Genomic DNA, 16,988 nt, shown 5'->3' with positions numbered 1-16,988 from the left:
TAGACTATGAACAGTCTGGTCGATGATAGCATAACTGTGTTATCTTTTTTATACTTATATAAGTTCAGGCCACGGGAAGAATAGCACAGCCATTATGACGTTCTGGTAAGCAGTAGACTCTTACACACAATGTGTAGATGAGGCGGACCTAAGCGGGCGATATTCCCCTAAGAAGAAGGTCAATTATGCTTCCTAGATTATTATTGGCGTCTGACTCGCTTGGTCTCTTCAATGTTTTGACCAATCAGGCGTCACAAGATCAATCGATGATCATCGCACAGGAAATTTGCCTGGTACCAATTGAGCTAAGCCGTAAAAGGCATTATCCATCGCTCCTATGGATATTTTCCTGGACATCATAAATAATTTATTCTACTACCCTTACGTCACTTGGGCACCATACCTCGGCGATACAAAAGACCAAAGGCGGTAAGGCTGGTTGGCTTCTTGGCAATGGCGAAGTGCATGTATAAAACGCGTAGCTCGTACTTGGTCTCACGCAGAATGGAAACCTTCTAAATCAGTTATTCTATTGGTCATAGCACCCAGTACATTGGTTTTCTTGCAGATCCGCCATGGGCCAACACTACTCTCAACCGCGACTAGGCACCAAGCTTCAAGTCATTGGCGCTGGCCTTCCTCGTACCGGGACCGCATCAATCAGCCGAGCTCTGGAAATTCTTCTCGACGGTCCCGTATATCATGGCGCGACACAAGCCCTTCTCGGCCCTGAAAGAGAAATCAAAACATGGATCAAGGTACTGATGCAGTGGCGGCCAAAAGACAATTCAACAAGGCGCTCTAATCTAGATCTCATGAAAGAACATATTGACGGGTTTGCCGCAATTACCGACTCGCCCGGCTCAACTCTCGTGCCGGAATTAATGACGGTCTATCCAGATGCAATAGTGATCTGCACTGTCCGCGATGTTGAAGCGTGGGAGCGAAGCATGGCTGCCGTTAGTAGCAAATCGACGCAGTGGTTCCTGCGCTTCGTCTTGTTCCCTGTGCCCTCACTACGATACTTTGTCGACTACATCGATGCGCTGCGCCAGCAGTGGTTTCTGAAGTATGGAGAAACCGAGCCAGTGACGAGTAGCTCATACAATCAGCACATCACTTGGTTGAAGGAAAATGTGCCAGAGGACCGTCTGGTATTCATAGATGTTCATGACGGCTGGGAACCGTTGTGCAAGGCGTTAGATCTACCAGTCCCGAAAGATGTCCCTTTCCCAAGGATTAACGATAGCCAAGCTATAGACAATTTTGCAAAGAAGAATATTAATAGAGGGCTGGTAAGGTGGGGGGTGATATTGTTAGTTGTAGGGATGAGCGCGTGGACTTTTTTTTATTGGAGTTGAGATTTTGGTAATATGTGGTCTTGTTTTGCTTGGCTGGTTACATTTCGCGACAATGAAGTGTCTTGTTATCGGAGTATTTCTTATTAAATCTTATCAGCTTGACTGACCTCGCTTATCTTATCGCTAATGATTTTAGACCAATGGCGCAGCGCTTATTGCAGCACATGCAGGGTAGGTATAATAATTTTTATTGTAAGTTGGTACCTTGAATTAGATAGCTTTGTACATAGCGACGAGAAAAGGGCACCAGGCCATGGTGTTTCTTTTCCTTAGCCATCCAACGGCAATCCAAATTGCAAGTACATGAGGATAACACGCTATTGGCATAAAGTACGGTAGGTATGCTGTACTCCACTTCTAGCTGCCGCTGACCATGGTAAGACAAAATGCGTAAGATTGTTAAGAAACCATGCTGAGAGAAATCGTAGAGATCAAGATGGCAGAAACGCCATATACCTGCTCGTGAGGCTGGGCATGAACAGGTGTTTAGAGAGCTGCTTTAATGGTCAGATGCTGAGCTCAATCCTTTAGCAGGTTTTAGGAGCGTTTTGCCGTCGAAAATAGCACTTAGAAATCGGAACAAGGAGGCCATAATGGTTCTGATGCCACATTCAGATAACAATCGTATATGTCCGACTCGGGATAGACCGTTGAATCTTGCCGCCAATCCCATAAGCATTAAAGCCATATAACAGCTCCTTGGCTAAAGGAGTTTCCGCGTTAATGCAAAAGGCGCCGGAGGTCGGACTGTCCTTTACACTGCAGCCATGTCCGGCGATAAATAAACGGTAGAGCTTGTAGTTAACAATCCCGATATTAATGTCAATATTCGCGTCATCGATGGAACCACTCCTCTCATAAAAGCATGACAATTCGCGAGGTAGAGCTAGAAAAATAGGGTGGCCCCCTCGGCGACTAGACTGGCCTGCATTGCCGCTAGTTCTGTATTTTCTTCTTTCGGCCAAGTGCTAAATATTAATATAATGGATCCCTGTGGGAACTTGCATATCTGTTCGACTAAACATAGCAATACAATACTCATGCAACACTTCCAGTTAATTCAATGCACCCTAACCCCAGACCGTGAGCCGTGAATATTAGGTGTCGAAGGGTCTTGGAAATACACAGGGCAGGATCACAAATCAGTTGATTCAATGTCTAATCCTGACCTGAAGTACGTCATGCCGTACCAAGAACCGCAGGTCCAGGCCTCTCGGACTTTAACATAAACAAGGCTTCAGTAGTAATTGTCTGTAGAAATTCTATTATTACTACATCCTTTAACGATAGATACCTGTTTTTGCCTACTCCCACTGTTTCATCAAAGTGTTTGCCTCCATCTGCTTATCAAACTGAGGGATATGGGTAGTATGGCACCAAGGCTTGTTGGATTCCTCCTTGCGGACAGTGCAGGCAAACCAGGAGCACCAACCGTGACGAGGAATAGCTTTGTTGACATTATCCCGAGTAGCTTCGTCAATCCAGCTGCCAAAATCGTCAATGCCCTCATACGTCCCAACGTTATCATACAGCGTAGCAAGCTGAATTAACTGGCCTAGGAAAGTAATCGAACCGTCCACACCCATGTCTTCATGACGGATGATAGCCTCTGCGACTGCCTCGGCCTGATCGTCGCTGCTACCGAGGACTTTGAGCACCTCCATTGCCTTGATTCCACCATAGATATCAAAAGACATGCGAGTTGAAGTGAAGTAAGCCTCAGCAGTACCGATATCATGCAAAAGACATGTCAGCGCCCAAGTGGACGGGGACAGGGCCTCTGCGTGCTTGGGTAGCAAACGCTTGGCAATAATGGATCCTAATATGGTTCAGCAATGTCTCTTTCAAGATATCGAATGTAAACATTCATCCTTACCCCAGTAGAAAACTCGCATAGAGTGGTTGTAAGCTTCTTGACTTAGCCGTGCCTTGACAAAGGCTTGAGCTTCAGACACAAGTTTGTCCTCAGAAGGGAAAACGATGTCTTGGAGAGTGTAGGTTTGCGTGGGTACAAGCTGTCCGACCGAGTCCTTGATTGCCTTGGCGCTGACAGGCACGGCAGTCCAGCCGTTGGCCTCGACTTCGGTGGGCAACATTTTGTCAAGATAAAGTAGGAAGCACGATGAAACTTGGGCGAGTATACTGGTGGCAAGAGTGTGTCGAGGATGGGTATCTCATGGACGTCTATTTATACCCAAACTTGCGTCTAACATCGACTAAAGGGCCGTCAGACCTACATATGGTAAAGGTGTCAATGAGAGGAATTTTACAGGTTGCCCCGCAGGGCTTTCGTGACGAATCATGCATAAGACAATGCCTCGTAGGAAAAGAAGAGGAAAAGGAAACTAAGTACGAATCGTGTTAATGTCTCGGTCTGTTCAGGCATTACAGTCAACCATTTCACGTTCAGCGTCACATCCACGTCTTGTTCCATACTAGCGTTAGACTTATGCTTGAACTAGGCCATCGGCACTAAACTGAGAATAGTAAATAACTGAACTTTTGTGGGCTGGTAGCATAAATAACCAATGAAAGTTCATTGCATAACACATGAAGATGACGTTGTGATCGGCCCTCGCGGAGCAGAAAGAACCCTCTCATTATAGACCTTTCCACAATCAGGCCACGAGCTCCTGTATTCCCACAAACTCATCCCTTTGAATACTTTACACTCATAAGATACCCGTCGATGACCCAGTCACGGACGCGCAAGTGCTGGAGCTGTAAGCAACGCCGCCTCAAGTGCGACGGAGGGATGCCCCACTGCCTGAAATGTTGGAGCCACGGCGTTGAGTGCCTCGGCTACGAGAAACCCCTGGTCTGGGTTGAGGGAGTGGCTCGGCGAGGGCCTATGAAAAACCGGACTTTTGGAGATGCCCAGACTCAGCAGCCGTCGCAAAAAACTTCGTTACAAAGACCAACACCAGTTGTCTCTCACGGACACCGACACCAGAAGGAGGAGTCGACAAGACTGTCCGGAAGTATTCCGATACCAGTGGCTCTTGTTGAGCCTCTATTCAAGGATTTCAGTTATACATCTAGATTCTTTGTTGACTATTGTTAGTTTTGGGTTAGTTCTGTATAACATATCACCCACTAACCTGCAAACAGTCTCAAAATGCATTTGCCCAACTCTGGTCCTCCAAGATCAGTTAGACAACCCATATCGTAACGTCATTCCCTGGATCAACACGCCAACAGTAGCAAGTGCTATAATGACAGTATCATCCTGTCACTACATTCAGTATATTACCAACTGCCCAATGGCGGAATTGCTGCCACAAACCCGAAATGGAACAGTTTTAGGCAGGCTAAACGCACATATCAGATCATTAGTAAACTACCATTTACGGTCCAAAAGCCATTGCCTGGGGTTGGTCTCTACAGCATTGGCAATACATAGAACCACTCAGGATCAACAGTCGCTGCTCATAACCGTGGTCCTCCTTGCTTTCCTAGACATTTTTGAGAGTGGGTCTGGCGCTTGGAGCTATCATATTGAGGGTATCAAGAAGATGCTTGAAGTTGGAGCCATGAAGGGTACTTCCTCTTGGGATGATAACCTTCAAAGTCTCCTGCACGACGCTGCCATGTGAGTGATTTTGCGTCAGAAGCTATTTCGGTACTCGTCATTTGAGAAACTAAAGTATTTGTCCTAGGCTTCAAACATTTGGTTCGTCTCTTGCAAAGCCTGGTGTTCTGACCAGTGCCTCTACACTATCTTCAATAAAGGCTTCAGCTTTCTCCACTGTCACGCCAAACGGATGCCCTGTCCAAATTCTATCGACTGTTGAGATCTTTGCCTCGCAGAGACGGCATGACTTTGTTTTCCTTGAAAATGCCACCAACATCGTCGTCCTTGAAGACGCACTGCAAAAGATGCGTTCATATGATATCGCGTCGTGGGCAGTGTATAACACTACACAAGACTCGAAAGTATCGTCCGAAGATTTGGCGCGACTTGGTACTATTTGGCAGCTCTCAGCTGACATCTACGCCTGCCGTGTTCTTGCCTGCCTCACCGGGTCTACTCTGGCCTCTGAGTCATTACAGGTTCAAGGTCTCATCGCAGCGTACGCATTTCTCGAACGAGAGGACGATGAACTGATTAAGTGCCTTATATGGCCAACCTTCGTTGCCGGAGCAGCAAGTACAACATATGAAGCTAGAGCTTGGGTGCTTCAAACCTTGGATCGGATCTGGAGTAGAGGGCATTGTGCCAACACCAAGAATGCTGCAAAGGTTTTGGGAAAGCTATGGGAGAAATACGACCAAACCACTCTAGGTTCTTCGCATATACACAATAGTTCTAACGCAACTGAGCATCTGTCCATGGGTTATTCTGTCTGGGATTGGGTAAATGAGCTATCAAGCCTGGAAGGCTCTTGGCTTTTTATATAAAGATATAATGACACAAGTCATACTCGAATGCTCTTGAAATGAAAGCTATAGTGGAATGCATCAAGGTAATTCACTTCCATTGCTTCGTCATGGCCGGATTGGCTTTACTGTCGTTGGAGTGTCGGGTCTCCAGAGTGGTGAGCCGTCTCCACAGGATTCGAAATTGGTTGAGATCAGCCGTGCACTAATTTTCGTCATTGGGCTCATCTTGTCGAGATAATCTTCTCACTTGGCCAAATCCTCCGGTAGGGCTCAAACCTGTGACCGTCGAAGTCTCGCCTTTGTTGAGAAAATAGGCTTCGAGTCTGCGATGATGTATTTGCCTTTCAACCCCGCGCGCCAGCTTCACTGGGGCATAGTTTAGTCACATCTCGATTTCGGGGCACGGCATTGGGCGCAGGACCAGATGCTCCCAGCTTCGGGGTCTGGTTGCCGAGTTGATATTAGGCTACTGCAGATGGTAATATTATGCGGATGTGTACAGAGAATAGCCGGTATGTGACGCAGAATTGCACTTGTTTCTGTCAATGACAATGGAAGAAAGCCATTTATCAGGAGCAGAAGCATGTCATTCAACGCGCATCGGCGTTCCAAATGGGACGGGTCTTGATTAGGCATTGGCTCGACTGGGCGGCACGTGGTGCAGTTATTAAGCCGGAACGGCATCCGATTTACCGAAAGGCCGTTTCGATATACCGCGAGTCCGAGCGCTTATTATATCAATCACCAGTTACTATAGATAACTAAAACAAACTAAAAATCTAAGCTAAGCTTATTAAAAGAGCATCCTAAATTAACCATGAAATATCCTATACGTATCTGTGAATTTAGGATGAAAGTCCTAAGTTTTCAACCATCTCCAAGAGATTCCCCAATCTTCAGTATAGCGTCGGGATCTTTTCAACGCTGTCAGCCATGGGTAAGGAGCTATCACAACAGGAGGGACTCCCCGTGCCCGAAGAGCTTCCGCCCCGATGGCGCCATGAGTTTGACGTGGACAATTGAGGAGATGGCGCAGTTCCCATTCTAGAGAGGTTGTTGGGGTCGGACCGCTCCTCTGTCATGGCGTCAATGCTACCCCGATATACCGTAACGATTCGACCGTTTATCAGCAGCGCTAGTGACAAACGAAATTGTGAACCGTCACGTTGTCGATAGCCACTCGCTTCAAGTACTATCTATCACATCAATGAAACCCTCTGCGGCAGGGACACCAATGTCTGGAATAGCAATATACTCTAGCAGCTTATCCTTATCGCATCACGGAAACTGGTCGTAAAGGCCTTGGCCGCGAAACTAGGCGCAACGTCGGTGAAGAAACCACATGACTGATCGCTGGCGCCGCGATCGACGCTCGAGTAGACGACCTATTGTACGATACGCTTAATTGCTTCGTCAACCAGACCCTTGCCTTGAAGACTCCATATACCTTCTGAGCCGCCTGGAAAAGTACAAAGACATTGAGTATGACAGCGAGCATGGTAAAGTTGGAGGAAAGGCAGTCTTGTACAGCCTGTACGACGATGAGGCCAGTGACAAGGTTGCTCCGTGACATGGCAGTCGATGTTAAAGAGGATCAAGGTAGAGCTATGTTTGTATATAGCTCTTAATATGAAATAATCTTAGTTTTATTCTAAAATACATTAGTGGCCCTGTTGCTTTCTTTCCTGAAATCATGAATTGCTTGTTCTTATTACAGAGCAAGATCACGTTAGACAATTTTTCTCGGCAGGCAGTTCAAGATCGGTGACGGCAATGCCGAGACAGGGGCAGTTGTCGGCATGATATTCGTCCGAACCAGGAATGAGAGAGGAGATTCACCAGGGTTAAAGCCGTGTCAAGGATGCTTATTATTAGCGGCATAATTGCAACAACATGCCGCGCGGTGATTCAAAACAGCCGCTTAGTAATCATATTTCGGATGCGTTGAAGTCACGATGTGGAAGAGCAAACAGTGTTGGTTCATCTGGGGTGATTTATCACAGACTACACTATATACTTAGACCTTAAAGATCCTGATGTCTTTATAGCAACAGCAGGTATAATATAGATCTGACTGTAAGATCCTCGCTGGAGTCTGAAGGACATAAGGCCATGCGTGATTAATTGCCAGAGGATCTCGTATAGCGGGTCGAGGTTTGTCGAACGAGTTTCTGGCCAATTATCCCTGGATCTTAATACGAGCCGGAATTCATAGCGCTCCACCAATGCTCAGGTCAGAAAGCTTATTTCTAATGTGGTCGGTAGTAGAAATTTCACTTTAATCCCTCGTGAGCTATAATATAAGGACCTGGATCGCTGGCTGTGCCGACTTTATCTCTTTAATTCCTTATATCTATGTTTATTCTTTTATTATTACTTACATACGCCAGCAATGAAGTTCCTCTCTAAAGTATTGCTGTTTTGCGCACTCGCAAATAGCACAACATTGGCTATACCAAAGTCAAAGCAGTTTACTTCTAGCAATTTCTTGCTTGAGAGCAGGGCTCAACACCAGACCCGAGATGTAAAAAACCTAACAAGCTATATCTGGAACGGAGGCGAGGTTGCTGGTCCACGCTTTGCATCCGTCACTGCAGAAGTCATCATCCCCAATATCACCTTCCCCTATGGATACAATGCCAGTGCAAGATACGGCTCTTCAGTTTGGGTCGGAATTGGTGGAGACCAGAATACCTGTGATGATCCTGCGCGTATCAACAACGGGGGTCTCATTCAAGGGGGTTATTACTACCTATACGACCCTGAGGGTGACTTTGGCGTTTTCGCCTTCTACGAGTGGTTCCCAGACGGACCCGTCTTCTTGGACGACACGGAGGGCATCGAGACTGCGATTGGTGACCACGTGCGCATGACCGTTACCCAAAAGGACAACGTTACGGGTACCTTCACGTGGGAAAACTTCACATCTGACAAAAAGTAAGTTGTTGCAAAGAATCCGTTGATAACTGGCTCTAACCGTGATAGATTTACAAAAGAGCTAAAGGCCCCTGTAAATGGGACCTTGTGCACGAATCATGCAGAATGGATTGTTGAGAGCTTTATGACGACCAAGGACCATGAGACTCTGTTCCCAGACTTTGGTGAATTACACTTTACTGACATCAAGGCCATCTCGGCAGCAAACGAGGAGGTATCGCTACAGGAGCATGGAATTATCGTCGAGGCCGAGCCTGTGCTCGGGAACGGAAAGTACTTGACCGATTGTGAGATAACGGGATCGGATGCTACGACATGCAAATGGCTTGGATACAAGGGTATTTTCGAAAACTAGGTAAGCCGGTGAGATCGCGCGATGGTGGTGTGAGAAGCCAGAGATGCATAGAGTAGCCAATTTATCTAACGGAATCTGAACTCTGTCCTCGTCAAATACATGCTATATTTTGCAGGCCCACTATCCGCTCTACACAGACGGGGCCTATTAAATCAGACTGGATATCCATTGTATAATACCACATTACCGACAAGTCCTAGCCATCAAGCGCCTAGCCTAAGTACAAATTCACTCTGGTAGCGCAACTCAACAGACCCGTGATGGTATTGGAGATATCTCAACGGTCACTGAAGGCTGATCACTTTGACTACAGCTCAGTACCGCCTGATGAAATGCAAGACACGACGCCAGAGAGGACCAAGAAGAGAAATACGGCCAAGACAGAACACGACGATGAAATCGAGGACACAGCTGTTGACAAAGCACCGAGAGCATTACTGATCCCCTCAAGACCAGCGACATCTCCGTTATCATCACCAACCAAGTTGTCTGCCAGCTTCATATCAACAAGTCTGCGATCCAGCTCTCAAACTTCCAAGACGCAAACTCTCAAACCTGAGCCCGGTGGAGCACGGGGTCTAGCGACAACAACTCAAAGGCCTTAATGCTTAACATTGGACAAGATCAGCTTGACATTCCTTCTGGACGTGGATGTCGGAAGCCATCTGTGGCCGGAAGACGTTGATGAAAAATTAGCTGATGCGAGAGGTGCTTCAAAATGGATCATGACGACGGTGTTTGGAATGCAGAGGTACACCAGCTTTTGCTCAACAAGGTCTTGGCGAGATCCAGCTTCAACCTTGTCAATTCTCCATTTTGATAAGATGAACCCGATACTCAAAACTATCTTCCTCGCTGACAATGGTACCTAATACCTCTTCTGATCATTCGAGACTATCTACCTCCCTGCGTAACGAAGAAAAGAGTAGGCCTCTGCTTTTTTATCGACCCGAGTTGCGATCCCTCGTACAAGTCCCTTGTAGAGTCGCTTCCCAAAATAAGCATCAACGATACATCTTATGGTCCTCTGCGCATACACACAACGATAGCAAGCCTACAGACTAAGAGACCCGGAAATGACTTCGATGGTGCGGTTCTGCAAATCAGCGTTTGGCAACCCGTACACTGAGTGGTGCTACGCTCACTACTGGGACGGAGATGGCCTGGGACACAAACCTGCGGGTTGTCGAGGAGTTACTGTAACAACAGCGCCTTCAGGGAATTTGGCGCTTTGCACGACGTAGTGATTCAAGGCCATGACTGAATTTACGCCTCGGCGTCTCCAGAGCTTATGAATATGGAAGGGAAGGGCATCTACGCGGACAGTAAGTTGTTCATCCTCCCAGGGGACTTTGAGCTAATAGGCTAATGAAGGCAGCAACTTTGGCTTTATGAGCCATTTGGGCGTACAAATACTGCATTTGGTATAAATAAAGTATCTGTATCCCTTGCGCTTTCGAGGGCGTGGAGTACACAAGCGTATTGGCCATGGTACAAATAATATTTCCTTGATGATCATGGTAAAATTGTGCTATTGGTTTCAGCCGCCACATGTGCTGTTACATGAGTATTTGGAGCAGAGGTGTAACGATTGCACAAGCCGTTAAACCACAGGGCAAAAGATCGGGCCATAATCGCTATGCAAGCAATTACAGGTGTGCTACAGCTGCCTTATAGAAGCCTTACGGCGCTGTTACGGGCACGAATCGTAACACTATACTAAAGGTTCTTCTGAATATACTTATTATACCCTTTATAGAATAAGTAGGTAAGGGAAGATATAACTTAGTAATAGTATTAATACGTTTGTTTATCCTGCTAAGTTATAAGAGGAAAGGTGTGAGGTTTAGATCAAGAATGAGAGACAGAGAATTAACATAGACATAAAACTAGAAATATAATTAAGGATATTTAAACATAGAAAAAAAGCTTTTAGCAAGCACCATTTTGTATTATGTTATCAAGCTGAAGGATGACAAAAGGTTAACGTTACTTGAGTAACTACAGCTGGAGTAGCTTGGAACCTTAGCTTGGCCTGGCATAAACCTGAGGCATAACACTGAGACCGAATGGGATGCCGCGAAACCATTTTTCCAGACTACAGTCCTCTTTCGTATCTGTCGTGCGGAACAAACTTAACCATGGGCAGCCTTCGCATCTTCTAGACTTCAAGACGGAAGAGGTTTCCTGCCTGCAAGTTAGGTGTCCACACAGAAGTCTTCCAGATCTGGTCAGACGTAACATAAATCAGGGACATTTTGGTTGGCTCGATCTTTCACCGAACCTGTGGAGAAATTCGTAGCGGAATATTCATGATCCAGAGAAAGCTGGCTTAGCTCTCTACGTTGACAAATGTCCAGCTTCACGATCAACAAACATAAACACCCGCCACCGGGTCCGGACGGTGACCCCACGCCGACCATATCAGATGCAGGTAAATTAAAATTTGTGCAGATAAACAGGCACGGTCCGGTTCCTTCACTAAATCCATCGCCGCCCAGCATCACTCCGCCCGACAAGCATAGCTAGCTGCCATCATCCCCCCCCGCGATAACAAGGCAGCCCGGGAAGCGCGTCATCAACAACGATCACGATGACCTAAGGCTTCTGGAGCCGCCCTTGCAACACAAACGACTATGGCTAATATAACAAAACGGCTTTTGCAATTCTACTTATGAAGGTTACTATCCTAGTTAAATTAATTATATTTAAATAGCTTATTCAAAACTCAGTTTAGATAAACCCGTGAAACTAAGTTATATATTCCTATTATATAAATACACCACTAAAGCCATACCCAATATAGGCGTTCCTCTTATACTCAAGTATCCAGAGCTCAAGGGAAAATATCCTCTGATGTCCAGTGACACAACGGGCAAATGACTCTGAGACCTTTGCCCAGTAATTAAGTCGTTTGATTGATTGGCTTGAGGCTAATATAAGAACTTATCTCATAAGCGAGGTTTGCCAGTTCATATTCCTTCATGCAAGAACAATTTGATCGTTTCCGGCTATCCGATCCAAGTCAACTTGTTGACTAGAAAATCGGTAGCAGAGCCCACAACTGGCCGCTCATTCATACTCGCCCTGCCTGCAAGGTTCACGTGACATAAGCGCGGGGTTTCTATGCCTTCATCATTTCACAATGGTATCAAGTCTGTTACCAGCTCCTCCATTTTAGCTGCAAGTCATCGCTATTAATAACATGGCAGAAGCTATTGGCTTAGTGGCTTCTGTTGCCAGCCTGCTGGACCTGGCTTTAAAGTTATCCAATGCGTTACATAATCTCCAATTCCAAGTCCGAAACGCACCTTATCTCATTCAAGCTTTAGAGAATGAGACAGAGGCTATCAGGACAGTTCTTGCCCATGTTGAGAACACCATACAGTCTACAGCAGCCGCGAGGCTTGGTGGCCCAGGAAGCTCTGTACTCCTCGGCGACCTGGCTATTGAGCTCGGTAAAGGTGCGGCTGTCCTGAAGGAATTAGGCACATTTATCGACAGTCTCAAGAAAGAGACATCCACCTTACGAAGAGTCAAGTGGGTTCACAAAAGGGAGAGGGCAGCAGAGCTCATAAAAGAGCTGAAAGAAGTGAGATCTCGTATTAGCGAGTTACAATTGGCATATGGCAAGTATGTTCCCCGAATAACATCCAGTCAATCTGAGACTAACATGAAAATGTAGCTCAAGCTTAACACGTATCGAACTTATATTGCAGGACATCCAGGTTATGCAACGCTGTCACTATGCCACGACTCAAAGTTTGGGTACTTGTCTGTTAGAAACAAGAGACCAACTCACAATCGATCGAAATACCACATTTCAAAACCAGTCAGACATCTCAGCAGCGCTAGAGGCCCTGCGAAACACAACACCAACGTTGCCACCAGAATGGGTGGGAACTATCAGCAACCAGTTGGCAACAACGATAAACACTATGCGGCCTGGTCCAGCGAAGGACATAAACACAAATATTTCGCCCCGTCAATCTCACGGACAACAGGGCTCCCAAGCCATATCGTCCCCACTTCAGCTTCCTACACTGGGGTTCAAGCTAAGACTAGTGCAATCCCAGTGCTTGATCAACTGTGCCTGCAGATGCCATGCTTCGGTTGCTTCATACCGCCTTTGGAACACACTCCCAAAAAAGCTTCAAATGATCATGGGTTCAGTGTTTTTTGAGTACTCCAGTTGCCCTGTTTCCAGAACAACCTGCGACTTGCATTCATGTTTCAAGTCGCGTCTGACTCGCCTCACGGTCAGATATGGCTTTCCATTGTGGTCTTTCAAATACGCGATTCATATCCTGGTGGAGAAACTATCTACCAGCTCTCTCACGTTTACTCTAGCATTGAGACGAAAGATTCCTCTAAAAGCCTCCAGAGACAACATAGTTTTTCAGGCCGCAATTGGAAATCTGACTGCTGTCAAACGCATCGTATTTGAAAATCCAGCTGCAATCCTGGATGTCGACTATGATGGTGATTCTGCCTTGTCCATCTGTATTGAGAGATTTTTACCATGGGAACTCTCGCTTCAAATTTGTGAAGTACTTCTTCAGGCTGGTGCAGATCCGGACCAAGTCAACGAGAGAGGGCTTTCATTTCGGCATATAATTGCTAATCTGGTTCTTCAGAATACCATACCATTGAAGCTTCATTATCAAGTCGAAAGGTTGATTCAAATTTCGTCGTGCTTAGAGGACCTGGATTTCACCTTCATACATGAAATTGTCGTTAAACGATGTCCAATCGACTTGGCCCCTATACTCGAGGCCGGCAAAACAGATATTATGGCCCAGATCCACAGTGAGGACCGGTTCGGCATGACTCCACTGATGTATGCTGTTGCTTTAGGCGATGCAAAATCAGCTGAGGCTCTGATCGAAGCCGGCGCCTCAGTCCACAAGAAGGGACCATATGGTCGCAATCTTGTAGATTATGCTGGCCTTCTATCTCCAAACTCTTGTGCTACCATACTTCACTTGCTGCTTACAGCTGGCGCGAATGCAATCGACGCTTTCCCCACGGGGTGGAGCCTTTTACATACAGCTGCTATCCATGATAATGTTACAATGATAGAAAAACTGTTGCAAGAAGGCGCAAGGCCAGATTGTATCGGTCCGCGGGGAAATCGCCCAATACACTACGCGGCGAGCGATAACTCTGTTAATGCAATTCGTTTATTATATGAGAAAGGTGCCGGTATAAATGTACTAGCTGACAATGGACTGTCACCGCTCGGTGTGGCAATTCGGGACAATGCTACTGACGCGCAATCTGCGCTTCTTGAACTAGGGGCTGATCACCTTATAACCGGGGACTGGGGAACCCATTTTCACCTGGCGGCTTATTGGGGTAACGAAAGAACCTTCACAACGCTGTATTGTCTTAAACTCAAGGGTTTGGATGTTGATGCCAAGGATGCGAAAGGGTTGACAGCAACCGATATTTATGAAGACCGATACGATAAGACGGATGAGCTGACGTTGGCATTCTACCAGCTGAAAGATTCTATCAGATTACAATCCTTAGAAGATTGTCAAGGCGAGGATGAGGTTGAAGATCCGGACGAATTCTTTGATGCACATGACTTCCTGCACGATGATAGTTATTGTTAGAATTACGACTGCCTGAGTATAGGACAGGCGCTGCCCTTCTTTTTTCACCCGCGTCTATTATTATGGACTTGACTTCACCAGCGTTACGGTTATGAGAGCCAACTCTGGCAAGATGCATGGACTGGAACAGGCCTTTAAGGTGAACAAGTTGGAGGGCTGAAGAGCTAAACCATTCTTGATGTATCGTTCCGTCATTTAGTAGAGGGGCATCTCGTCAATGAGAGTTTTGGGATTGCTGCCAACGTCCTGTAAGCCATCTCTATTCTACAAGGTATAAGCATACCGGACTTATCGCGTAGCCCGTAACTCAGTAAGGAACTAAGTTGGCCCCTCCTTGCTGTCAAGTTCTACTACCCATATGACACCTCTTCTAATTGTTAGTTAAAACCATAACCCCGGTTCGCCGTATATGCTTAACTCGCTATACTGACTGGGTTGTGTCTTACGCAAAATTAAATCTATTTAAGCTTTCATTCAGGAGCCATGTCTCGACAAATGAAAATGCATAATGGCTTTGGAGTCATGTGGCTTACGGATATGCTTTCAAACTCTTTCATGGCTTGGTGGATTACAAAGGCTTTAACTGGCCGCTTGCCCCTCCTCTATCTTTATTTATAGAACTCGCGCCCCCGCCTCTCTACCTCAGTCTTTCCATAAACCACGTCCCTATAGCATTCACACTTGAACCCAATATCTTCAAGACTGTTTACAACCAGCCCCCAGATCAATACTACTTATCACTGCAATAAAGTTTCGAAGTCGCATCGCCATGGATCAGCGCACCGAGAAGCAGGTCGCCGATCCCCCCACCCAGAACGACGTGGATGAAAGCGAAGAGAACCAGAACCCGTATCAACACAAACCCAAGTCACAGTCTCAGCCTCAGTCGCAGTCGCAACCTCGATTTCAGACTCAACCTCAGCCTCACAATCTCCCCTCTCATTCTGCAACAGCTTCTGGCACGTCTGAGGCGGCCAAGCGTCTTCTCCGGAGCCAAACAACAAGCCCATCCCCAAGCTGAAGCTTACCGTTAACAATCTTACCATGTTAAACCGACAAACGAAAAACAATGCCTCAAAGCCCGACGAGTCCGTTTGCTCTGATGTAGGAACACATGGCGTCAATTCTAGTTTGAGCCAAGAGGATCAGCTCTTCCCGCCACCACTTCCCGACGATGTCAATCGCATCCGGGATGACGACGTTACATTTAAAATGTATCCCTCTCTTGGTATGTACCTTGGAGTCGATGTTTCAGTGCTCACCGTATATAGCCAAAGTGCCAAAAGAAGGATGTAGTGCTGATGTGGCTTCTGCTGCGCTCAGAGCTATGGGGGATTGCGACTGTAGTGTTCGAGAATGGTGCTGAACCGATGTAGCAAGAGGGACATAGAACTCTGGTAATTCCTCCTCCTCCTCTGACCAGATAGCTGAGTTAGGTTATTTGAGTAACCAGCGTCACGGCAGGTCCTGAGAAGCTTGTGCGGGTATCGACTTAGTAAACTTGACATTGAGTATGCTGGTTTTTTTTTTTTTTTAAAAAAAAAAAAAAAAAAAAAAAAAAAAGAAAAATAGAAAAAAGAAAAAAATAAAACATTCTCAGTGCTCACAGGCATGTTCTTAGGTCAGGAGCCATGGCGAGAAAGCTAGAAAGACCCTTTGCTGTCTTTACGGTCGTGATATGAAAGAACTTTAGCCAAGCACTGACACACAATGAGCCGCCTGCATGCAAGATCTTCGTCGTCACCAGCAAATATTCTGTCAGTCCTCGAGATGAGGCTTGAAGATTTGGGCGCATCACTAGAAAGTACCAGCAGTCCGTCCGAAAGGAGATGTTATCTCAAGACCGCTAGTAGGGCAGTCACCAAGCACTACCATCTCATTCACAACGCTTATCAGAGTCGCCACCTAACATCCAACCATCATTCTCAACATCAGATACGGCGTTAACAAAGGGAGATTAGGCGCGAAAGCTAGAGCATCTCCATTCATCTGCCCAGAACTGATACTGAAGATTTGTTGCTAGTAGCTGAGCCTAGTGCTATAACGGTCCTGTTTATTCTCGGCCAGCTGTTACAGAAGAATGAAAAGGACGTACCCGTCAGTGAAGTCCTCAGTAACAAATGGCCCAGTTCCCGAGCGTTACTATCAATGACTCCTTGAGTGGCACACAATGGTGACAGCCAATCCAGCGGTCGCACGGGCGGTCGTCATGACTTTTCAAGGCCTAGGTAAAATGAATGTATATATTGTAGAAACACCGAGCTTCGAGGGAATGGATAAGGGAAACATGCAATGCTGAATCCTCTGGCAGGTTCTCTGTGAGCGAATGAC

General features: G+C 46.3%; 7 protein-coding genes across 7 annotated transcripts; 5 read left to right on the top strand and 2 right to left on the bottom strand.

The window, feature by feature from the left end:
- Nucleotides 1–575: 575 nt before the first annotated feature.
- FOBCDRAFT_245459 (P-loop containing nucleoside triphosphate hydrolase protein) lies at nt 576–1,755 on the top strand (the record flags this gene model as incomplete). The annotated part of the gene is made up of 2 exons (XM_059610688.1): nt 576–1,295; nt 1,723–1,755. 2 exons carry the CDS (start codon nt 576–578, stop codon nt 1,753–1,755), a joined length of 753 nt encoding a protein of 250 aa, XP_059466277.1.
- A 910-nt stretch (nt 1,756–2,665) lies between these two features.
- Nucleotides 2,666–3,457, bottom strand: FOBCDRAFT_208779 (uncharacterized protein; the record flags this gene model as incomplete). Its single annotated transcript, XM_031192992.2, has 2 exons — nt 2,666–3,180; nt 3,238–3,457. The coding sequence occupies 2 exons, from the start codon at nt 3,455–3,457 to the stop codon at nt 2,666–2,668; spliced, it is 735 nt and encodes a 244-aa protein (XP_031031838.2).
- Nucleotides 3,458–4,050: 593 nt separating this feature from the next.
- On the top strand, nt 4,051–5,569 carry FOBCDRAFT_245457 (uncharacterized protein; the record flags this gene model as incomplete). Its single annotated transcript, XM_059610687.1, has 4 exons — nt 4,051–4,420; nt 4,473–4,953; nt 5,021–5,495; nt 5,531–5,569. The coding sequence occupies 4 exons, from the start codon at nt 4,051–4,053 to the stop codon at nt 5,567–5,569; spliced, it is 1,365 nt and encodes a 454-aa protein (XP_059466276.1).
- A 1,431-nt stretch (nt 5,570–7,000) lies between these two features.
- FOBCDRAFT_281743 (uncharacterized protein) lies at nt 7,001–7,317 on the bottom strand (the record flags this gene model as incomplete). The annotated part of the gene is made up of 2 exons (XM_059611609.1): nt 7,001–7,129; nt 7,192–7,317. The coding sequence occupies 2 exons, from the start codon at nt 7,315–7,317 to the stop codon at nt 7,001–7,003; spliced, it is 255 nt and encodes an 84-aa protein (XP_059468099.1).
- A 797-nt stretch (nt 7,318–8,114) lies between these two features.
- FOBCDRAFT_265641 (concanavalin A-like lectin/glucanase domain-containing protein) lies at nt 8,115–9,101 on the top strand. Its single transcript, XM_031192990.3, has 2 exons — nt 8,115–8,681; nt 8,730–9,101. Exons 1-2 carry the CDS (start codon nt 8,137–8,139, stop codon nt 9,034–9,036), a joined length of 852 nt encoding a protein of 283 aa, XP_031031836.3. The 5' UTR covers nt 8,115–8,136; the 3' UTR covers nt 9,037–9,101.
- A 195-nt stretch (nt 9,102–9,296) lies between these two features.
- FOBCDRAFT_208776 (uncharacterized protein) lies at nt 9,297–9,641 on the top strand (the record flags this gene model as incomplete). The annotated part of the gene is made up of 1 exon (XM_059609246.1): nt 9,297–9,641. One exon carries the CDS (start codon nt 9,297–9,299, stop codon nt 9,639–9,641), a length of 345 nt encoding a protein of 114 aa, XP_059468098.1.
- A 2,600-nt stretch (nt 9,642–12,241) lies between these two features.
- FOBCDRAFT_208775 (uncharacterized protein) lies at nt 12,242–14,657 on the top strand (the record flags this gene model as incomplete). The annotated part of the gene is made up of 2 exons (XM_054707628.2): nt 12,242–12,669; nt 12,722–14,657. 2 exons carry the CDS (start codon nt 12,242–12,244, stop codon nt 14,655–14,657), a joined length of 2,364 nt encoding a protein of 787 aa, XP_054563603.2.
- Between the last annotated feature and the right edge of the window lie 2,331 nt (nt 14,658–16,988).

Source organism: Fusarium oxysporum, chromosome XI (genome assembly GCF_013085055.1).
Source record: "Fusarium oxysporum Fo47 chromosome XI, complete sequence".
Lineage (NCBI taxonomy): Eukaryota > Fungi > Ascomycota > Sordariomycetes > Hypocreales > Nectriaceae > Fusarium > Fusarium oxysporum.
Note: the sequence above shows the minus strand (reverse complement) of the source record. Positions and strands in the feature narration are given on the sequence as shown.

Coding starts and splice junctions, on each gene's coding strand:
- FOBCDRAFT_265641 (XM_031192990.3), top strand. CDS start 8,137: ATGAAGTTCCTCTCTAAAGTATTGCTGTTTTGCGCACTCGCAAATAGC. Junction 8,682..8,729: donor AACTTCACATCTGACAAAAA/GTAAGTTGTTGC, acceptor TAACCGTGATAG/ATTTACAAAAGAGCTAAAGG.